General features: G+C 44.1%; 1 protein-coding gene across 4 annotated transcripts in view; it reads right to left on the bottom strand.

Moving 5' to 3' along the window:
* The window catches only part of LOC110530233 (ephrin type-B receptor 1), a 304,623-nt gene that overhangs the window by 6,685 nt on the left and 273,184 nt on the right, over nt 1-24,754 (bottom strand). For all 4 annotated transcript variants that reach the window (XM_036985804.2, XM_036985803.2, XM_090182142.1 and 1 more), the window contains 5 exons: nt 23,636-23,883; nt 19,511-19,726; nt 4,561-4,710; nt 1,338-1,531; nt 535-690 (listed from right to left, as the gene is read on the bottom strand). In XM_036985804.2, coding sequence (XP_036841699.2) covers nt 535-690; nt 1,338-1,531; nt 4,561-4,710; nt 19,511-19,726; nt 23,636-23,883 — 964 coding nt within the window. The remainder of the gene's footprint in view (nt 1-534; nt 691-1,337; nt 1,532-4,560; nt 4,711-19,510; nt 19,727-23,635; nt 23,884-24,754) is intronic.

Below are 24,754 nucleotides of genomic sequence, written 5' to 3'. Positions count from 1 at the left end.
AGAGGGATGGAAAGAGGGAGAGGGAGGAAATACGTCAGTATTGCATCTGCATCGCTGAAGAAGCAAGTACATAAACACGCATTCATTTGGTCTCTAATACATTTACACATATAACCAAAGCTCCAAATAATTACTTTCAGGACGGTTAGCCACTGGCTGTGAAGGAGAAAACAACAAACACATATTCCATTAACTTTGTCTGCCTCTCAGTGATCAAGCTTTTGTTCTCTTTGATTGACAATTAAAACCATGTCGCTACATTTTACAAACAACATTTTGAAGCCAGATAGATTTCTTAGGGCCAATATTTGGACAGGATCATTTTAAATGAGATGTGTGCGTACATGCACGCTTGCTCACATGAGTGCGCCTGTTTCTGTGTGTGTGTGTGTGTGTGTGTGTGTGTGTGTGTGTGTGTGTGTGTGTATGTCTGTTTGTGCATGCATGTACTGTACACCTGTGAATGTGTGTGTGTGTATGCAAGACTGCATGCGTGTGAGAGCCTGCATGAGTCTGTGCATGTGTGTGACTCACTCTGATGTAATCTGTGCCACCAGTTGCAGGGAGGTGAAGCCAGAGTTGAGGAAGTTATCTCTGTACTGGGTCATCTTGATGGCTCCCAGCCACTCTCCCACTGAACTGAAGGTGTTGAAGTCTGGGATAGAATGATCCAACAGGGTCTGGGAAGGCCTGGAAGAGGAGAGGAAGAGCAAGAGAGACAGAGAGAGAGACAGAGACAGAAAGAGAGAGACAGAGACAGAAAGAGAGAGACAGAGACAGCGAGAGCTTTGATGGTGGTGTGAGGGGAGGTTTTGACTTTGATGTAATATACAGTAATAAACTCATGTTTATTTCACTTTGAGGAAGTCTGGGTTGTGAAGATGTGTATGTCTGTTGTTTGTATACGTTCACACTGCAAAGAAACTACCCTCTGAAGTAGATCGGGTTCAAACTTGAATCTATTAAATCTCTGTGTGTGTGCCAACGGGAATTGTGTGTGCAACAACTGTGTGTGTGTGTGTTAGTAATTCTGATCGTTCCGAACAGCAAGAATAAGTGGAGGATATGCTTTGATGCAATATAAAGTAATAAATAAAGTCATGTTTATTTCAGTTTAAGGAAGTCTGAGTGTGCCCGGGTTGTGAAGGTGTCTGTCTACGTGTGCACCAACCACTGCTTTGAAGTTGTTGGGGGGAAAAAGTCAAAGTGCTTCGGTACGTGTGAGCGCGGCTGCGTGTGGGTCTCTACGTACCGCATCACAATGCAAAGGAAATGGCGAGGATTAAGTGTGTGTGTGTGTGTAATCCTACATATACATTAATGTATGCTACACTTACACTGCCGGGATGCTGGCCACTTGTTTCAGACTGGCTGGGTTACGGATCATCTTGTCCAGGGTGTTGACGATGTCAGCGAAGCGTGGCCGCGCGTTACGGTCCTTCTGCCAGCAGTCCAGCATGAGCTGGTGCAGAGCTGAGGGGCAGTCCATGGGAGGGGGCAGCCGGTAGTCCTGCTCTATGGCATTGATCACCTGGGGACGGAGAGGGTGGGCAGAGGGTCACAAGGTAGTCCGTCGGGGTGGTGTTAGAAGGGACTATTGTGGAGAAGGTAGAAAGTAGTGAGTGGAAGGTGGTTATTAGAAGTGGGTCTGATCTCGCTCAAGCCGATAAGGTAGATGAGGTCGAATGGAAGATCATTGCCAGACGGGACCATTGGGAAGGCCAATTGAGAAGACATCTGAGGGTAGTCACTAAACTTATGATCAAGGGAGGTCAATAATGTGCAGTAAAGTAGAGAAGTGGATGTTTGTAGAGGCCTTTTGTTTCCCTTTTCCTAAACCCCTTTTCTAAATCACTGTGCCACCGGGCCCTAGTTGCTCTGTCTCATTTTGCGCTATCAAGTGGTTAGTGAGCAATTCACTCAGCGTCTCCTTTGTATAAAATAATATATATTAAACAACGTTTTTGAACACATGTTTATTTTTTGAATGTAAAATTGTCACGAGACAGATCTTGTTTTCGGACACGTGAAGTTTCACCTGTACATTACATGTTCTGCAGTCTTATAAAACAGTTTAGAAATAGGCTCAGTGCCTTTATCCTCACAAGGCGAGGTATTGAAAGGTATCATTTTGACCCCTATCTTTTGCAGAGAAGAAATATGATGTACTTGTTAAACAAAATCTCCTTCTCTGAGCAATTGTATTAGTATACAATAATATAAATCATTTTTTAAAATCACCATACAATACAGCTCAGTATTTGTGTTATTTAAAAAAAAAACTTTTTTGGTCATCTTTATCAAGGGGCCCAATCATTTTGGACCTGCCTGTATACTCGGACACTATGGGAAAGTGCCTTGGGAATAGGCTGATTGCATATACAGTAACTATAGAAAGACGAGCGCTGTCTCACTCTCTAAATCGTAGCGTGTTCGTAGCGTGTATACCATATGACGGATTGTTAACCCTTGTATGTAGATGCAATCTTTCCAATTAAACGCTTGAATCAGGGCAAAGCCAAGAAAAGCCGATATAGGATAGAGATTCTAGGGTGTGAAAATGAATTATCATCAGAAATGGGAAGATGCACTATAGGTGTCCATGCTACCACTGAGACCTGTGCAATTCAGCAGAATCTTGATAAATGGTGCATATGGGGAAGTGTGTGTGTGTGTGTGTGTGTGTGTGTGTGTGTGTGTGTACATGCATGGGTGAGTGGGCATGTGTATGTGTGTATGAGCACACAAACTTGTGTATTTGTCAGTGCATTATTTGTGTGTGAGCCCTGTCTGTGTGGGCTTTTGTGTGCATACTGCATGTGCGTGAGAGTGTGTGTTTGTTTGTGTGTGTGTTATTCATGTACACCAGGGTTTCCATTTGGAAAATGTGAAATCCGGACATTTGATCGGTAACATTTGAATTTACTGGACATTTGAGAAATGTACCGGACCCATATGTATTGGGTGTGTAATCTGATTAGGGCATCCACCCACGGTGCTCAGAATGACAGAAATCACATTTAGAATATGGTAATTCATATTAGCAGAACATGGAAGTCGAGGATGCAACAATATGTGGTCCTTCTTACTGATTTCTGATAACTGTCCACATGTACTTTTCCTTCGCCAACAAGACGAGTAATGAACAGCAAAATCACTAGCCTATGTCAATCTACTATAGTAGAAACGTTTAGGCTACCTATTCTATTGGTCAGTTTATCGAGATATACATAGCCTATTCCAAACAGACTCTGGGACAGTTGTGGAACAATAGATACAAATTCATACAACCAGTAGCCCTGCAACAGATCAGAAACTCAAAATGTTGATAAACTATTATTTCTTCACGTTATAAGTGCCGCAACGCTCACAATTCAGGAGGCTAAGCGCGAACGTTTGTTCCAGAATGCAATTAACGGGATAACACCGGTGTCAAAAGGACACTGCGCATGCGAGCGGTTTCATGACGGAGATTAAAATATCCATAAAAAATGTATAAAGAGAGGAGATGTAATAGGCTACTTTGAAGCAAGGTAAGACATGCCTTATAATAGGTACTAAAACATTCAGGGTTCCAAAAATGAAATGTTTGTTTTCAAAATGCATAATGCCTACAACTTGTTGCAAAGTGGGGTCTGATGAAGCCTGCCTTCCGTTGCCTTTTGATGCCGCGTTCAAAACAACTGGGAACTCGGAAATCTCAGACTTCAGTCGTTTAATACAACTGGGGAAAAAATATCTCGGACTGGGAAAAATAGTTTTGAATGGTCATCCATCTCGTAGTTCCAACTCGGGAACTGGCCTCTTTTCGAGAGCTCTAACTTTCTGACCTGAAGATCACTGACGTCATCATTTGACCTCGTGTTCTTGCGCTGTCTGACTGATTTACCACTCCAAGGCTCTGTATTTGTATGCTCTACGTGTGTGATAAACAACATAGCCGACATAAAGAATATATTGTACACGCAGCAATTTAATGCCACTAAATTATGCAAATTGACCTATAGACCGGCAAGCATGTCAAGTCAAATGTATTTCCGTCAGTGGATAGGCTGAAAAGCATTATTTTGCGCCAATTCTATTTAGCAGCTTTTCTATTTGTTAAACGGAATAACTAATAGAAACCAACATATACATATATATATATATATATATATATATGTATATATGTATATATATATATATATATATATATATGTATATATGTGTGTGTGTGTGTGTTCTGACTGAAGAGAACAGCACGCCATGCTGTGAACAGTGCCAGGCCTCCTCCCTGTGTGTCCCACCAGTAGCTGCCTGTATGTTGGCCCAGAGATGGAACATCTGCTGGGTTGGCCAGTCCTGGTGGACCAGGCTTCAGAGAGACAGTTGGCCAGCTGGGGACATGGAGCTCATTGGTGTGTGTTTGTATTCTACGACACAACATTAAAAACTAGAAGGTTCACCTTTTATCTGGATGCTCATTCATTGTAAAAAGGGCTTTCTAAATGAATTTTTATTGATTGAAATTTGATTGATTTGAATATTCGTTCAAAAGTTCAACATGACAATAATACTCACATCCTGGTTGGACATGTCCCAGTAGGGTCTCTCTCCAAATGACATCACCTCCCACATGACTATGCCGTAGCTCCACACATCACTGGCTGAGGTGAACTTCCTGTAGGCGATGGCCTCTGGAGCTGTCCACCTCACTGGGATCTTACCCCCCTGAGGGAGATGGGGGAGAGAGGGGGAGGGATAGGGGGATAGAGAGAGAGCGAAAACGACATGATTAGTCCCATAAAATAAACAATTATGCTCATTCCAAACCCTTCTAACCAAAAGACAACTGCCCCCCCCATCTCTCTATCGATCCAGCAGCAATGGATTGTACCTATGCCCCCCCTCTTAATATGATCTGCCCTTCACACATCGACCCACAGCACGTCTCTCCCCTCCGGCCATCTCTACCCCTGAGTTTGAATAAAGAGGGATTTGGTTGGGGTTTGAGCGCGCCTGTCGAGCGTGTCTGTTTGTAATTGGACTACCTGGGCCTGGGGCGAGTCATGCACGGCTCTGATTGAAATTGCAGGGTGGCTTGTTTAAGATTCCCTCCACACACACTAACCTGTTTGTGGACCACTTGGTGGTTGCTATTGTATCCGGCCAGCTTAATAATGCCAATTAGTTCAACCTGGGAATGTGTAGATAAGTCGGGTTTGAAAGGACAGACGGGAGAGCTAGACAAGGCCCACCCTGCTCTCCTGGCTTTCTCGCTCAGGACCGGGAGGTGTGTTTTGTGTGTGTGTGTGTGTCATCTGCTTTTTGCTTGGTATGTGCATGCACAAGCATCAGTGAATGTATGTATGTGTGTATGCTGTATGTGTGTGTACAGGTCCAGAGGACTCAAACTCAGTTCATTAAGGCCCAGCTCAGAGTGTTTGACCTCTGGGAGATCCTGACCCTGAACATGATGTTAACCTCGGACCTCAGTGGAGGCTGTTGTCAGGGTGAATGGGCCGGGAACACAGTCCTGAGCTGTTACAGAACAGAGAACAGGATGGAGAGAGAGAGAGAGAGAGAGAGAGAGAGAGAGACTAAGAAAGGAAAACAGTATTTTATCTGAGAGAAAGGGTTCTGTAGTGTTCATGAGGAAGTGTGTATTTGTGTTTCTTTGAGAGAAAAAAATACTATCTATCTAAGCTCTGATGACTTTTCTGCTGATCCCAGACACCAAAAGGCTTTCCCTTGTCTAAGTTCTGTCTCAGTTCTGTCTCAAGGCTATAGAAAAATACATGAAACTACATCCACACCAATGAAAATAAAGACTCTCATCATCTCTAACTTTGTCAGAGCCATGCTTCAAGGCGACAATTTCAACTTGGACACCAGATAAAAAGAAAGTATGAAAAATTTAAACAATGCCTCTTTCATGTTCCTCTCTCGGAGCTGTGATCTTTAATGCTTTATCTCTCTCTCTCTCTCTCTCTCTCTCTCTCTCTCTCTCTCTTCCTGGCGGGAGCTCTGTCGTCACCGTGGCCTGGGTAAAGACACTCCCCATACAGGAGCCCCGTGCCTGCCTGCATCGCTTTGCGCAGGTCCTAGCAGAAAGGCCAAGGTAATAACATTTTCACGGCTGCCGCGTGTGGGAGGGAGCTATGCAGATCAGTAGTAATTATCGCTGTGGGCGAGCTATCTGCAAGCACCCGGGTCAAAACGACACTTTAATAACACAAAGTGCTGCAGAACAGAACAGGCAAATAGACAGAAGAAGAAGGCAAATATATAATAAAAGCACTGGATGCAGTTGAGGCTGCTGAGGGGAGGACGGGTCATAATAATGGCTGGAACAGAGTGAACGGAATGGCATCAAACACATGGAAACCATTTGTTTGATGTATTTGATGCCATTCCCCTGAATCCACTCCAGCCATTACCGTGAGCCCGTCCTCCCCAATTAAGGTGCCACCAATCTCCTGTGATTGAATGTTTTTGTTTTCTTTAACTCAGGGGGAGAAAAGAGAGAGAGAATACCCCAGGGAGGAAGAGAGGGAGGGGGGAAAGAGAAGGAGAGTGGAATTAAAACGGGTCTAGTGTCAACACAGCCAAACAGACGCTTTGTGGAGACTGGGAGAGAGAGAGAGAGAGAGTGTGTGTGAGAGAGAGAGTGCATGTACATGCATGGGTGAGTGGGCATGTGTATGTGTGTGTATGAGCACACAAACCTGTGTATTTGTCAGTGCATTATTTGTGTGTGAGCCCTGTCGGTGTGTGCTTTTGTGTGCATACTGCATGTGCGTGAGAGTGTGTGTTTGTTTGTGTGTGTGTTATTAATGTACACCAGGGTTTCCATTTGGAAAATGTGATTCCGGACATTTGATCGGTAACATTTGAATTTACTGGACATTTGAGAAATGTACCGGACCCATATGTATTGGGTGTGTAATCTGATTAGGGCGTCCACCCACGGTGCTCAGAATGACATAAATCACATTTAGAATATGGTAATCCATATGTGTGTGTGTCTGAGCCAGGAAGTCATTTCATTCACTAGCTCGAAAAAGTACAGGCCAGTTAGATTCTGTTCTCTTTGGTGGCCTTGAGTCTTAGAGAGCACACACAGAGGCATGTTCAACTACATAAGCCAAACCATACAACAACCTCCAGCCAAGCTCCATCAATTTCTTCAGCTAGCTGCTCATCACGTAAAGAATACGCATAGTGCATTTCATTGAGACATCTTAACGTCAGCATGAGAGCATAATTGTTGTTCTCTCACGACCCTTTGGAAACTGCGTTATATATTAACAAAGGGACTCCACAGAAGAAGAAAAAAATAGGGGGGAAAAAAACAACGAAGCCAAATATTGTCAATGTACCCTGCGATCACACCTGCAACCCTGTACAAATTACTATTAAACACTGGATATGAATCAGTAATAAACTTGATTATTGCAGACCCACCATACTGAGAAATGGGGCGTTGTGATGATTCTCACTTCAAACAGACAAGTTACCTCTAGATCACCTTCAAGTCAACAAGACGAGACGAAGGGATTGGTCCTGACTAGATGTGACGGCTTGTAACAGGTCGTGACCCGTTGTGACAGGTAAAGTGACAGGTGTAGGTGGCTCATCTGGGGTAGACCTGCTGGGAGCAGAGCGGGTAGAGTGCTGTCAGGGTTAAAGGAGGATCACGGGACGTGGGCGAACGGTGTGGCGTTTTGTGACAGACAGGTACGGAGTGTGTGTGGAGGAGCTCCCTTAACACACACGACATGTAGAGACGTAGGAGACGTGGGACACCTGCCATTGCTACAATAACGTGTACTATGATAGATGTAGAATATTTCCAGCAGTTCAATGGAGTATGTCACTGCCGATCTATAGACTGAAGGGGAATCTAGAGTGTCAAATGACAGTGTGTATCGCTCCAAACAAACTGGACCAATGCCGCGCCCTGGTGTCCCAGGAAACGCCGACTAAATACCCTGCAAGCTCTTCTCCCACAAAACTTCTCAATCCTCTAACTCTGTTGTTTTGTTTTTCATTGCTGATGCATGCAACCTATGCCACTCCATCTCTTGAATAGATATCAATGAGTACCATCATGTGGTTACTAAAGTAGCAGCTGTCCCCAAATGCAGATTTATGCCCCTCCGGTGGAAGACAAATCTGTGAACTCCCAGTAATGGGTCAGACACACAGACTCTGCCCCAACTTGTCTGTGATCCATTCCTAAACAATGCACACTCAAATGGTCCCGAGCACATTTACTTAGGCTAGGCAAAGTGCTCCATCAACTGCCGTTTATGTCCCGAAAGCAACGATTGCAGGCACTGGCAGTCTGCCCAAATACAGAGAGTAGGGAGAGGGGGAGAAAGAGGCAGAGGGGTGGAGAGGGTGGGAAGAGAGAGAGAAAGAGGATAGAACAGAGAGAGAGAGAGAGGATGGAGAGAGAGAAAGAGAGAGAGCAGACACCCCAGGGACTGTCTGGGAGAGGTGGGCCCTTCTACAGTTCCACTGTCTAAAGCGCAATGGAGAATAGGTTCCCACTTAAAACGTCAAGGGAACCTATATTTGACTCCATGGAACTATTTTAGGCACCATTTCACAAAGTGCCCACATAGAGTAATCTACTGCTATTTATTTAAATGATATAGTTTAGTGTAGGAGTCTTAGGAGTCTATGGTCCTTTACCTTATGACAAAGTTGTAGTAACACACATTTCTCAGGGGGTCTGAAAGTGGTATCGAATCAAATCACATTGTATTTGTCACATGCCACCTTATAGTGAAACGCTTACTTACAAGCCCTTAACCAACAATGCAGTTTTAAGACAAATACCTAACGAAAAATAAGAAATACAAGTAACAAATAATTAAAGAGCAGCAGTAAAATAACAATAGCGAGAATATGTACGGGTGGTACCGGTACAGAGTCAATGTGCGTGGGCAGTGGTTAGTCGAGGTAATTGAGGTAATATATACATGTACGTAGGTAGAGTTATTAAAGTGACTTATGCACTTTAATAGAGAGAACAGTCTATGACAAGGTTGGCTGGAGTCATTGACAATTTTTAGGGCCTTCCTCTGACAACACATGGTATAGAGGACCTAGATGGCAGGAAGCTTGGCCCCAGTGATGTACTGGGCCGTACGCATTACCATCTGCAATGCCTTGCGGTCGGAGGCTAAGTAGCCATACCAGGCGGTGATGCAACCAGTGCTCTCGATGGTGCAGCTGTAGAACCTTTTGAGGATCTGAGGACACATGCCAAATCTTTTCAGTCTCCTGAGGGGGAATAGGTTTTGTCGCGCCCTCTTCATGACTGTCTTGGTGTGCTTGGACCATGTTAGTTTGTTGGTGATGTGGACACCAAGGAACTTGAAGCTCTCAACCTGCTCCACTACAGCCCATTCGATGAGAAATTGGCGTGCTTGGTCCTCCTTTTACTGTAGCCCACAATCATCTCCTTAGACTTGATCACGTTCAGGGAGAGGCTGTTGTCCTGGCACCACACAGCCAGGTCTCTGAACTCCTCCCTATATGCTGTCTTGTCGTTGTTGGTGATGAGGCCTACCACTGTTATGTCATCAGAAAACTTAATGATGGTGTTGGAGTCGTGCTTGGCCGTGCAGTCATTAGTGAACAGGAAGTACTGGAGGGGACTGAGCACACACCCCTGAGGGGCCCCCGTGTTGAGGATCAGTGTGGCAGATGTGTTGTTACCTACCCTTACCACCTGGGGGCGGCCCGTCAGGAAGTCCAGGATCCACTTTTTTTTATATTTGAATTTATTTCACCTTTATTTAACCAGGTAGGCTAGTTGAGAACAAGTTCTCATTTACAACTGCGACCTGGCCAAGATAAAGCAAAGCAGTGCGACAAAAACAACACACAGTTACACATGGGATAAACAACCGTATAGTCAATAACACAATTAGAAAAATCGGTATACAGTGTGTGCAAATTAAGTAAGGAGGTAAGGCAATAAATAGGCCAATAGTAGCGAAGTAATTACAATTTAGCAATTTACACTGGAGTGATATATGTGCAGAGTGGGGTGTGCAAATAGAAATACTGGTGTGCAAAAGAGCAGAAAAACAAATATGGGGATGAGGTAGGTAGTTGGTTGGCTGGTAGGATGAGCTATTTACAGATGGGCAGTGTACAGCTGCAGCGATCCGTAAGCTGCTCTGACAGCTGATGCTTAAAGTTAGTGAGGGAGATATGTCTCCAACTTCAGTGATTTTTGTAATTCACTCTAGTCATTGGCAGCAGAGAACTGGAAGGAAAGGTGGCCAAAGTAGATGTTGGCTTTGGGGATGACCAGTGAAATATATGTGCTGGAGCGAGTGCTACGGGTGGGTTTTGCTATGGTGAGCAGTGAGCAGTGAGCTGAGATAAGGCGGCACTTTACCTAGCAAAGACTTATAGATGACCTGGAGCCAGTGGGTTTGGCGACGAATACGTAGCGAGGACCAGCCAACGAGAGCATACAGGTCGCAGTGGTGGGTAATATATGGGGCTTTGGTGACAAAATGGATAGCACTATGATAGACTGCATCCAATTTGCTGAGTAGAGTGTTGGAGGCTATTTTGTAAATGACATCGTCGAAGTCAAGGATTGGTAGGATAGTCAGTTTTATGAGGGTATGTTTGGCATCATGAGTGAAGGAAGCTTTGTTGTGAAACAGATAGTCGATTCTAGATATAACTTTGGATTGAAGATGCTTAATGTGAGTCTCAAAGGAGAGTTTACAGTCTAGTCAGACACCTAGGTATTTATAGTTGTCCACATATTCTAAGTTGGAACCGTCCAGAGTAGTGATGCTAGCCGTGCGAGCAGGTGCGGGCATCGATCGGTTGAAGAGCATGCATTTAGTTTGACTAGCATTTAATAGCAGTTGGTGGCCACAGAAGAAGTGTTGTATGGTGTTAAAGCTTGTTTGGAGGTTAGTTATCACAGTGTCCAAAGAAGGGCCAGATGTATACAGAATGATGTTGTCTGCTTAGAGACGGATCAAAGAATCACCCCCAGCAAGAGGGACATCATTGATATATACAGAGAAAAGAGTCGGCCCGAGAACTGAACCCTGTGGCACCCCCATAGAGACTGCCAGAGGTCCGGACAACAGGACCTCCGATTTGACACACTGAACTCTATCTGAGAAGTAGTTAGTGAACCAGGCGAGGTAGTCATTAGAGAAACTCAGGCTGTTGAGTCTGCCGATAAGAATACAGTGATTGACAGAGTCGAAAGCCTTGGCCAGGTCGATGAAGACTTGCAGCGCAAGGTGTTTAGTCCCAGGGTCGTTAGCTTAGTGATGAGCTTTGAGGGCACTATGGTGTTGAACACTGAGCTGTAGTTAATGAATAGCATTCTCTCATAGGTGTTCCTTTTGTCCAAAAGGCAGTGTGGAGTGCAATAAAGATTGCATCATCTGTGGATCTAATGGGGCAATATGCAAATTGGAGTGAGTGTAGGGTTTCTGGGATAATGGTGTTGATGTGAGCCATGACCAGCCTTTCAAAGCACTTCATGGTTACAGGGAGTGCTACGGGTCGGTAGTCATTTAGGCAGGTTACCTTAGTGTTCTTGGGCACAAGGACTATGGTGGTCTGCTTGAAACATGTTGCAATTACAGACTCAGACAGGGAGAGGTTGAAAATGTCAGTGAAGACACTTGCCAGTTGGTCAGCGCATGCTCGGAGTACATGTACTGGTAATCCGTCTGGCCCTGCGGCCTTGTGAATGTTGACCTGTTTAAAGGTCTCACTCACATCAGCTGCAGAGAACGTGATCACACAGTCATCTGGAACAGCTGATGCTCTCATGCATGTTTCAGTGTTACTTGCCTCGAAGCGAGCATAGAAGTAATGTAGCTCGTCTGGTAGGCTCGTGTCACTGGGCAGCTCTCGGCTGTGCTTCCCTTTGTAGTCTGTAATAGTTTGCAAGCACAGCCACATCTGAGGAGCGTCGGAGCCAGTGAGATTTGATCTTACTGTTTGATGGCTCGTCAGAGGGCACAGCTGGATTTCTTATAAGCTTCTGTCTTAGAGTCCCACTACTTGAAAGCGGCAGCTCTACCTTTTAGCTCAGTGCGGATGTTGCCTGTAATCCATGGCTTCAGGTTGGGGTATGTACGTACAGTCACTGTGGGGATGACATCATCCATGCACTTATTGATGAAGCCAGTGACTGATGTGGTGTATTCCTCGATGCCATTAGAAGAATCACGGAACATATTCCAGTCTGTGCTAGCAAAACAGTTCTGTAGCTTAGCATCTGCTTCATCTGACCACTTTTTTATTGACTGAGTCACTGGTGCTTCCTGCTTGAATTTTTTGCTTGTAAGCAGGAATCGGAGGATAGAATTTTGGTCATATTAGCCAAATGGAGGACGAGAGAGAGCTTTGTACGCATCTCTGTGTGTGGAGTAAAGGTGGTCTAGAGTGTTTTTCCCTCTGGTTTCACATTTAATATGTTGGTTGAAATTTGGTAAAATGGATTTAAGTTTCCATGCATTAAAGTCCACAGCCACTAGGAACGCCACCTCTGGATGAGTATTTTCCTGTTTGCTTATGGCAGTATACAGCTCATTGAGTGCGGTCTTAGTGCCAGCAGCGGTCTGTGGTGGTATGTAGACAGCTACGAAAAATACAGATGAAAGCTCTCTAGGTAGATAGTGTGGTCTACAGCTTATCATGAGATACTCTACCTCAGGTGAGCAAAATCATCGAGACATCCTTAGATTTCGTGCACCAGCTGTTTCTTACAAATATACATAGACCGCACCCGCTTGTCTTACCAGAGGCTGCTGTTCTATCCTGCCGATACAGTTATAACCCGCCAGCTGTATGTTATTGATGTCGTCGTTAAGCCACTACTCGGTAAAACATAAGATATTACAGTGTTTAATGCCCTGTTGGTAGGATATATATGCTTTTAGATCATCCAATTTATTATCCAGCGATTGTACGTTGGCCAATTGTACCGATGGCAAAGGCAGATTAGCCACTCGTTGGCTGATCCTCACAAGGCACCCCGATCGCCTTCTGCGATACCGTTTCCTGCGAATGACGGGGATGTGGGCCTGTTCGGTTGTCTGGAGTAAATCCCTCTCGTCAGACTCATTAAAGTGAAATTATTCGTCCAGTTCAAGGTGAGTAATCGCCGTTCTGATTTCTAGAAGCTCCTTTCGGTCACAAGACACTGTGGCAGAAACATGATGTACAAAATATTTACAAATAACACTAAAAAACATTCACAATATCACAATTGGTTACAGGATCGTAAAACGGCAGCCATCTCCTTCGGCGCCATTATGGCAGAGTATGAAATCCGACCTTCGATAAACGTTGTCTGTGTAGTCTTTTGCAGTTAACATCTTCAGATCTTCAACTCGATGACACCACTTCTTCTTAATAGAAATGCTCCCTCCCCTTGTGCAACCTCTATCTGGGCCCCCGATGACTCAGGGGCCACCAGGGGCCCCTCAAATTAAACCCAGCGTGAATACTATCTTATTATCATGTATTTTTGCACATCCTTGTTAGGCTTTTTCAGAGGTTTAATATTAGACTACGACCTTGGCTTGTGTAACCGGGTGACATCTTTATTCTGTCCCCTTGAGATGACTCTGAGAAGTTGGAAAATAGGCAATTACAGCCCACAGCACACAGACTAATCACATAACAGATTGCCTGGGTTGTTTAAACAAGAACTGATGTGTCTCTACTCATGTCATTGGGCGGCAGGTATTCTAGTGGCTAAAGGTCTCTGGTTTTAATCCCCAAGCCGACTAAGTGAAAAATCTGTCAATGTGCCCTTGAGCAAGGCACTTGACCCCAATTGCTATTATATGTCACTCTGGATAAGAGTGTCTGCTAAATTGTAAAACATGTTACCCTATCATAGCGTTTTCACTTCCCATGAACTAACATGCTGTGACCCTCTGTCTCTCTCTCTTTGAGGACCAATTACGCAAAAACGAATTGAAGCTGGAGTAGCTCGCTAGTTTACTAACTGGCGGACTGGCCAGCAACTTCCCATGATTGTCCAATGTCATTATATGGACTGAGGTCAGTGTTGTGACAAAATCCGCCTCCCACATTACATTTGATCCCCCCCTTCAGTGTGCTATGTAGAGGATCGCCATGTCGCATCCACACAGGCACAGTGCATCCACACAGGCACAGTTTATCCATACAGGCACAGTGCATCCATACAGGCACAGTGCATCCACACAGGCACAGTTTATCCATACAGGCACAGTGCATCCATACAGGCACAGTGTATCCATACAGGCACAGTGTATCCATACAGGCACAGTGCATCCATACAGGCACAGTGCATCCATACAGGCACAGTGCATCCATACAGGCACAGTATGCCCACCTCAGTCATAGATAGCAGCTTGATCTGTCACACATGACAGGAGTTATAAATCAAGCCATGTTCCCGCTTTGATCGAGGAGTCTGGGTGGACCGAATGCCAACTTTTCTCTGAGTTTTTCCGCTTCTTTACTCAGGGATGAGTTCCCCTTAAGTCCCCTGTAACTTTTGCCACATCAATATTTCACACGCGTGACAAACAACACAAAAGGCTTTGGGAAACATGCCAGAGGGAAAGAAGGAAAGGAGGAAAGGATGCAAATAGAAAACAAGGAACAAAAACAGAGGGTGGATTGAAGGCAGTGGAGCGGAGAGAGGGAGAATGTCAGTCAGGTCGCGGGGGTTTGATGGATGAGGTATGTTACTGGGCTGTGGGTGACCTCGCCTCTCAACCGCTTGCCCTCTTTGATGCAGCCTCAAAGACACACACACATTCAAGTGTGCGCACACACACAGGCGAGCATGAAGACACACACATACAGTTGAAGTCGGAAGGTTGGAGTCATTAAAACTCGTTTTTCAACCACTCAACAAATTTCTTGTTAAAAACGATTGTTTTGGTAAGTTGGTTAGGACATCGACTTTGTGCATGACACAAGTAATTCTTACAACAATTGTTTACAGACAGATTATTTCTCTTATAATTCACAGTATCACAATTCCAGTGGGTCAAAAGTTTACATACACTAAGTTGACTGTGCCTTGCTTGGAAAATTCCAGAAAATTATGTCATGGCTTTAGAAGCTTCTGAAAGGCTAATTGACATCATTTGATTCAATTGGAAGTGTGTGTACCTGTGGATGTACTTCAAGGCCTATCTTCAAACTCAGTACCTCTTCACTTTGGTGCGAAAAGTGCTAATCAATCCCAGAAAAACAGCAAAGGACCTTGTGAAGATGCTGTAGGAAACATGACCAAAAGTATCTATATCCATATGTACTTTTGGAGAAATGTCCTCTGGTCTGATTTAACAAAAATATAACTGTTTGGCCATAATGACCATTGTTATGTTTGGAGGAAAAATGGGGAGGCTTGCAAGCCGAAGAACACCATCCCAACCGTAAAGCACATGGGTGGCAGCATCATGTTGTGGGGGTGCTTTGCTGAAGGAGGGACTAGTGCACTTCACAAAATAGATGGCATCATGAGGTTGGAAAATTATGTGGATATATTGAAGCAACATCTCAAGACATCAGTCAGGAAGTTAAAGCTTGGTAGCAAATGGGTCTTCCAAATGGACAATGACCACAAGTATACTTCTAAAGTTGTGGCAAAATGGCTTAAGGGCAACAAAGTCAAGGTATTGGAGTGGCCTTCACGAAGCCCTGACCTCAATCCTATAGAAAATGTGTGGGCAGAACTGAAAAAGCGTGTGCGAGCAAGGAGGCCTACAAACCTGACTCGGTTACACCAGCTCTGTCAGGAGGAATGGGCCAAAATTCACCCAACTTATTGTGGGAAACTTGTGGAAGGCTACCCGAAACGTTTGACCCAAGTTCAACAATTTAAAGGAAATGCTACCAAATACTAATTGAGTGTATGTAAACTTCTGACCCACTGGGAATGTGATGAAATAAATAAATGCTGAAATAAATCATTCTCTCTACTATTATTCTGACATTTCACATTCTTAAAATAAAGTGGTGATCCTAACTGACCTAAGACAGGGAATATTTACTAGGATTAAATGTCAGGAATTGTGAAAAACTGAGCTTAAATGTATTTGGCTAAGGTGTATGTAAACTTCCGACTTCAACTGAATATCACGAGATCATATTCAAATAAGTTAAGTTTATATTCATGTTTACCAATATTGATACCAGTTACATTTGGATCCTGTCTAATTCTTTCTGCAAGCGGTTAAATTGCCAGTGCAAACAGGAAGTGGGTACCTTTCTAAAGCAATTTCATCAGATAATGTATTATTTGTGTAGATTTTTGCTTCAGGGCATTTATATAATAGTTTTATTAAATGTATTATTTCAGCTGTAAATAATGCCTAAGCCTAAAAAAAAGCCCTTTTCCTAGTGGTGGCAGACGAAATGTACCCAGTTGTCCGAATTTTCTCGGGACTTCTGGTCCCCACAAGGATAGTAAAACTAAACCAAACACACACACACAACACGTCATACATTAAACAGGCACTCTGCCTGTCATTCCTTTGAGCCACTGGGTCCCCCAGGGAAAATATGTGATGAAAAAGAAGTGAAAAGATGGATGGACGGATAGAAGGATAGATAGATGGACTGATGTGAAATTCATGGCCGCAGAGCGTCTAAAAATCAATTCTGTCTTCCGTAAGGTCACACAGGTCATCCCTCTCCACTCGCAGTGAGGGCAGCATCCTGAAGAAGTGCATGCTGGGAGTAATTACCCACAACCAAACACAGTGCTGAAGCGGGACAATAGCTGTAGAAAGAAGAAGAGAAAGAAGGTAAAAGTCGACGTCTGTAGTCAACGTTTTGTTTTGATGCTCGTCAAAGGGATCTTTAATCGTCAGACGGTTTGACTGACATGGTTCAACCAAGTCAAGTTAGCAATTTGGTCTTAAACCCTGTGCTGTATCACCAAAGCCTAAATAAAGAGGTTACCTTTAGCGACCATGCAGCAAACATTTGAGGGAAAATGTATTTCTCTACCCCCTGCTCCGATAGCCACTCTGGCCCCTGCGTGAGTGCCAACCCCAGGGTTAACACCATGTAATTAACAGTATGTCCGCCAGCACCTTCCCCAGCACCGCTCTGGAAGCTAGGTAATTGGTGCCCTCCGAAATGGTGGCGAAACACAAAGGAAGGAGAGAAAGGAAAATAAGGTGATTCATTTTGCAGGAGGAGGTCGATGGCGACGTATATCACAGCACGTTGGCGGAATTTAATTTCCCTGATTCCCTCGGCCTCCACAAGCTGCGCTGGCCTCGCTCCATGATTGCTTTGGCATTCTGCGTTCACCTCGTAACCGGCGGAGGGAGGACAGCGAGTGAAGGGCGCTGCCATGGCGGCTTGGCAGCAAGCATAGCTTAATTAAAGGAAGATGTGAGGGACCCAAGGACCCCGATTCTATCCACAACGTCTCCGCTGTGGATAGAGAATATTCCCAGAACGTTCCCCAGGAGAGTGGATTAGAATGGAGGGTCAGGACCCAGCTAGTGACAAGACACAGTAAGGTCAAGCGGAATGCTAGGAGAGACTTGTGTTACTCCGGTGTGCTTATGGACGGAGTGCAAATAGTCGTTTCTGTATATGTGTTATATGGCAGAACTCTCATGACATATAGGCCCTATCATTAGGAATACCTGGGTTGGGTAAAGGTTAAGCACAAAAAAACAGTTGGTGTGAAAAGTACTGTCATTGTACAGTACCTTTCTAATGTCCAAGACAAATTTCCCCTTGTGGACAATGAGGTAGATCCTAAAGCCTATATCTATCTATTTTTCTAACCCTTATCGCCAGTATAAAACCCATGAGATACATCATCTCATTTTCAAGGGGTCTTGTATACTGTGTATGAAACAACTAAACATCAAGAACACTAAACAATAATCCAATCCACAACATCTAACCCCCTTCGTGGCATCAGCGAGATTGACAGCTGACAACAGAAGGTGTGCTTGTCTTTGTTGTTTCAGCAGGGCTTAACCACAGGGGTCACAGAGACCCAGGTCGGTCTTCCTTCCTAGTGGGCAATTAACTTCCCAAACCCATATCACCCTTCCTGTTCACGCCTATGACAACCTGTCAATCAACCGCCTTTCCGGGTATCTCAGTGTTCACAGACAGACAGACACACACACACACAGTCTTGAACAGACACACACATACAGACTCAGTCACACACCGCGCATCCACACACACACACACATACACGCTGTTGAGTTCTAATAATAATACTCTTCTGACTGAAGGAAGACGTGGGATTGTACTGTTGTTATCATGTCCTTGATTTCACAAAGAACACCTATGTTTAGATACATAAGAACTCATTTTAGTCTTCTATTTTTATACTACCTTGATACCTGGCTCATGATTCCTATGTTAAGATGCCTCAGAACCTCTATATTTAGAACATTTTTGTGTTTGATCGTTGACGACTCACTCACTATTAGAAAAGAAGGCCCTATCTAGAACCTAAAATGGTTCTTCGACTGTCCCCATAGCAGAATCCTTTGATAAAACCTTTTTGGTTCCAGGTTTAATCCTTTTGGGTTCCATGAACGACCCTTTCCCTTTCCACAGAGGGATCTACATGGAACCCAAAAGGGTTCTACCTGAAACCAAAAAAGTTTATCCTATGGGGACAGCCGAAGAACCCTTTTTGGAACCCTTTTTTCTAAGAGTGTGCAGTGGAATTATATGTATTTCCTCATGTAAATATAAATCATTTTCAAAAAGTTTACCTCACTAAAGAAGGGACACTGCACCAGGCCGACTGTATTCCCTCCAAACTGTCAGGAGCAACCAAATAATAAACCACTACATATATATCCAACTAATTAGCAGATTCAAATGAAAGTCAATGCAGGGCACACAGTCGGCTACACTAACGTTGGCGACTAATAATTACAGATCTGTTCCTCTGTGGTGTTAATTAGGGCACAAACCCTTCCATGATGCCCGAGAAATAATAGAATCTGTCAGTTTAAGGGTCTGGGATGCCCTTTCAGTTTGCATGCATCCTACGCATCCCAATGAGAAAGGGGCCTTCCCCTAAGTCTGCATGTCTCTGCACTAATGAAGATGTGACAGTACTGCTGCGTGACTCGCGGGAAGAGGGAGGAGAAGGAGGAGAGAAGGCTTGTGGAATGTTAAAGAGAAGAGACAGAGGTGGAGTTGAGGTGAGGGAGAGTGGTGAAGAGGACTGAAAGGAAATGCCTGAGAGATGGCCGCACAAACTGTTGCAGTTCTTTAGATGTAGCATTTACCCCTACTGTACTCAAGCAGTCCTACACACACACACACGCACACGCACACATGCACAAACAAAAAAGAGACATATCGGTTTCCCTGTTCTACGTTGTTTGTTTTCAGCGAGTTGCTATGAACATTGCTGGCGACCTACCTGTCCATTTCAAAGTGTAAAGGTGGGAAAACATCAGAACAAAACCCTTGGAGAGTAGCTAGTAGGACATACCAGAGAGCTGGTGTAGGAGGGGTCAGAGGTATCGTCCTGGAGGTAGCGCGACAGCCCGAAGTCAGACACTTTGCAGACCAGGTTGCTGTTTACCAGGATGTTGCGGGCGGCCAGGTCTCTATGGACGTAGTTCATCTCAGAGAGGTACTTCATGCCCGCCGCGATGCCCCTCATCATGCCCACCAGCTGGATCACGGTGAACTGACCGTCGTTTTGCTGCAGGAGAGAAGAGATGGAGAGTGAGAGAAGGAAACAGATAAATGAGGATCGTTAGTGTCATTACCGTTGTCGGTATCGTGATCGCCGCCATTTTCTCTTGCTGCAGAGAAAGGAGAAGACGACGGCCATATCGAAATAAACGTTTAATTTGCAGGCCTTTCCGCTGAGATGTTGACAATAAACAAGCAATTCTTCACCGATTCCTACACTATTTGACAGCATTAGGCATTGAGGTGTGTCGACCAGACACGGTTGTATTCGATTGCATGGTTCTATTTGATAGCAATGCAATTGATTTGACAACCGCAACGACATGACACGAACACAGGCACATTCTGCATGCTATGCCACATATTCTGTGTCATATTACATAAAGGCCATGCCTAGCTAACATTGTCCTGACACGGAGAGTGTCTGTGCTGAAAATTCCTCTGGGATCTCGCTCCCAGATTAGAAAACCCTGCGGATGCATCTGTGACACCACAGCCAGGAAGTAAGGGTAAACTTTTGTACAAGGGTACAAGATCTGCCGTCAGACATATGTACAATGTTCCATGTGACAAACAGCCTAACCTGATACCTATCTGAGCGCGACCTACTTCTGCAAGACAGAAAACAGTTTTTTTCTGTGTCTGATTATGTGACTGAATCTTGAAGCCTTACGCTTAAAGTGGTTTGTTCTTTAGATTTGTACTTTTACACTAGCAGCTATTGACACAGTCCCTGACAGCCCTTGTCTTGCATCTCATCACCTATTTTATATCAAAAGGAAAGAGTATTCTTTTTGATTCCCAAATTGGATTCTCCAATCACGATCCTACCAAAACTAGTTGTTAGAGGATGTTGTAAAAATGGCACATTGTCCATCACTGTGGGTAACACACACACACACGGCGGAGCTCTCTCCCCAAACCCTTCCTAGTTCCTCCCCGTGTCTCCAATGCTCCGAGGAGCTTTGAACCCGACACACACTAACAAATAAGAGGGTAGGGTAAGATCGATGGGAACACAAGTCAGATGTGGCGGCTAGCAAAGCCAACTTCAAAGGGTCCCTTTAAACCAGCAGTAGATCAAAGTGAAGAGGAAAACCAATCCATGAGATGGAGGAAGAAGGGAAGGAGAGAAAAAAAGGCTTGAATATTGATTAAGCTGTACACTCGCTCGTTCCTTACCAGCTAAAAAAGAGTGAGGGGATAGTTCATTAAGAGCTTGGGGCATGAGTGGAGAAATTAAATGAAGACGGAAGTTGGCTATTTCAGGAAGTCTTCGATGAGGAGAATGATGGAATTGTGCTCGGTTCATTTTAAAATCTTCTGGAGTTACACAGAGGTCTCTATTTTCAGCTGGTGTGAAGGAGGGGCAATGGCATTTTCCAGCCCTAAAGCCAGGTTTGGCAATTTACCTGTGACCATTTCCTGCATCTCTAAAGGGACTTTTTAAGACCCAGAAGAAGCAGGTCTTAACGGTAGTGCAGTTGATGATGGCATGGGTTTTGAGAGCAGCAGCTCAGCCTATCTAGCCATGACGCACAGGGCCCAGGGGAAGAGAGATGTTGCTTTTGTGCCAGTGAATCTCGTATTAAGAAACATAAAAAAAAAACAATTGGTTTCCCCCCCATTTAATTTGATTAAAAACCAAGCATAGCCTACCCTCCCTTTAATCAACGCTGGTTTAGCAGTTTCGCATAGGTCTGTCTTTTTATGCTGGCCATTATCCAAGTAGCCTATGAATAAAGGGCTCTACTGAGAGTTATACTGGTGCTACTGAGAGAGACTACTGGTCAACTGAGAGTGCTTTGACATATTTTGGAGGCTTGTGCCCTCATGCTTTTTCATTATTCACAATTTACATACCTGCATACTTGATTGGGTAGGCTGTCCATCCCCATGTCCATCCCCATGTTCATCCCCATTCCCCTCGTCTGATTACCAAAGACACGTTCCTCCAAACTATTAAATCCTATAATACCATATCAAGGGCCGATCTTTTGAGAATCTGCTTCGCACATAGGCAACAATACAATTGACAGGAGCCTAGTTTTTTGTATAAACGTGTGGATGTTATGTGTAAAGGCACTAAGGCCTACGTGTGCACACAGTGCCATAGAACGACAGAAGTGATTCATGAGGTCATGCTTCTGACCCCATCCTGTTTAGAAATATTGTTGTTTTAAAAAAACGGATTGCTTGTTTTCCGTTTTCATATCAAGCCCTTCATAGGCTACCCTTACCCTAGGGCCCTGCTACTAAGGCTGGTTCAACAGCAATGCTGTCGTGCCTTTTTTTTATCCTTCCTGGTCGTGCAACGTAATCTATCCATAAAAGGTGTTTAAATGGTCTATTCGTCAGAGGGTCTTGAATTGAAAATATACTGCACATCCGAAATCAGACACACATATGCCTACTTGCATACTTCATTTCACTTGTTCAAGAATCCATCCCTATCTCCAAAGAGCACCTCTCATCCGGTTAACAAATAAGCACTTCAAACGTATTTAAATTACTCAGTCCTATAGTGCAGCATCAATGGTAGGCCTAGGCTATATTTTGCTTATTGAGATTTTGTGTCACACACATACAATACAATTTAGCCTACTATTGCCATTTGAGGAGGAGTGCGATGCGTAAAGACATATAGACTAGGCTCGTTTAAGTCAATTACAACAATGTTGACTGCCAACATTCCAAGCATAGTCTATTGAGAAAATACTGTATGTTTTCATTTTTTTTTTACTGTTGCTATTACTCCTTACTATAGCCTATGCTATTAGATAAATTGTAGAATTAATCAACAATGTACCAGGACAAGAATATTCCAGCCGAATTGGAGTTGATGACAATGCAAAGACTATCAATAATCTACAGAACTTGAGACAAACACATGCAGTATTAAGCCATGGAACACATTGATTGGCCAGTGAGCGGCCAAGCCCTCGTCACACCTGCAACTTGTTTATTAATCAAAACCCAAAATATTTCTGACACACCCTCAGACGTATAGCGCTACTGGCAGCGCTTAGATCATGGTTCCACAACTGAAGGCCTGTGGAACAAATTTGGCCCGCGGGTGGTTTTATTTGGCCCCCCCAAGTTTTCTGTGGAATTTTCATTGTTGGACATAAAATACTGTGAAAACACCAGGAAATCAGCTCCAAGTGATTTTAACTTAAGAAATCTGTTCCCAATTATTCCCACGCATAATATAGAGAGACACGTGATCATATACAAATGGAAGCAAGGTTTGAAATGATGGTTTTAGTCAAAGATATCTCTTTGGGCTTCTTGCGGTCAATTTGCAGTCTACAAATGATTTGTAATTATACAATCCACTCCAGGAAAAAACTCGTCCAGCAACTGAATCTAGTTGATGATCCCTGGCTTAGATTTACCATTGCGTTAGGTTTGTTATAAATAGAGCTCAGCGATCTCTAATCCTAAACCCAATTCTTGGCTGTAGAACTCTTTTGCTGCAGAACATTGCCATGGCCCATGAACTGCATGCTTATTGCAGTCACAAATGTTCTGCATTATCTCTAATGTGCGTTTTGTCAATCCACAAACAAGCTGCAATGCACCAGTGCAGTCTTAGTGCAACATACATCATCATATATGTGAATAGCCAATTATGTAAATAAATTATTACCACAGTATAACAGTTATATAAAGATACTATAAAAAGAGATGGTAAACTGTGTTAATAAATTATTAATTAGGCATAGTGGACTGAAAACCCTCCATATTCCTGGGGCTATGGTCATAAAGTGGCTCAAAGTGGGAGTGCTGATCTAGGATCAGTTTAGCATTTTAAATCCTAATGAATTAGATTACATGTACAGGGAGACCAGCCGATCTCAGAGAAAGCTCCTCTACTCTAAGATGCTTGATATACACATGCTCTATAACTCACCCTCAGGAAGGAATCAAGGGCCCCGTTCTCCATAAACTCTGTGACGATCATGACTGGCCGACTCTTGGTGACCACGCCCTCAAGTCTGATGATGTTGGGGTGGTCAAACTGTCCCATGATTGACGCCTCGGACAGGAAGTCCCGCCTCTGCTTCTCCACGTATCCTGCCTTCAGGGTCTTAATGGCCACGTAGATCTCCCTCTTGCCTGGGAGCTTCAGACGTCCCTTGTACACCTCACCAAACTCACCTGGGCGAGAGAGTGTGGTGGTTATAGCGCTAGATCAACAATCTAGAGAGATTTCGGTAAATAGGAATCCATTAGATTGTGCTAGTGCAAGACCTTAAAACTGGCTCAATAAACTATCATTGACCACGGATCCCACACAACTTGCATGTTGAACCATAGGTAACAAGCAGTGTTTTCACTAATCAAAACCACACTACATGACCAAAAGTATGTGGACACCTGCTCGTCCAAAATCTCAATCCAAAATCATGGGCATTAATAAGGAGCTGGTCCCCCCTTTGCTGCTATAACAGCACTCACTCTTCTCATCCACTCGGCTTTCCACTAGAACATTTCTGTGGGGACTTCCATTTAGCTTCCATTTAGCCACAAGCGCATTACTGAGGTCGAGCACTGAGACAATAAGGCCTGGCTCACAGTCAACGTTTCAATTCATCCTAAAGGTGTTTGATGGAGTTGAGGTCAAGGCCGTGAGGTCAAGTTCTTCCACACCGATCTAGAACATACAATTTCTGTATGGACCTCGCTTTGTGCATGGGGGCATTGTCATGCTGAAACAGGAACGTGCCCCCCCAAAACTATTGCCAAAAGTTGGAAGCGCATAATTGTCTAGAATGTCACTGTATGCAGTAGCATTAAGATTTCCTTTCACTCGAACTAAGGGACCAAGCCCGAACCATGAAAAACAGCCCCAGGCCATTATTCCTCCTCCACCAAACTTTACAGTTGGCAATATGCATTCTCTTGGGATCCGCCAAACCCAGATTTGTCCGTCAGACTGCCAGATGGTGAAGCGTGATTCATAACTCCAGAGAACGTGTTTCCACTGCTCCAGAGTCCAATAGCAGCGAGCTTTACACCACCCTAGCTG

Source organism: Oncorhynchus mykiss, chromosome 8 (assembly GCF_057628025.1).
Source record: "Oncorhynchus mykiss isolate SJ-2025 chromosome 8, ASM5762802v1, whole genome shotgun sequence".
Classification (NCBI taxonomy): Eukaryota; Metazoa; Chordata; class Actinopteri; order Salmoniformes; family Salmonidae; genus Oncorhynchus; species Oncorhynchus mykiss.
The sequence above is the reverse complement of the archived record's forward strand: the minus strand, read 5'-3'. Positions and strand labels throughout refer to the sequence as shown.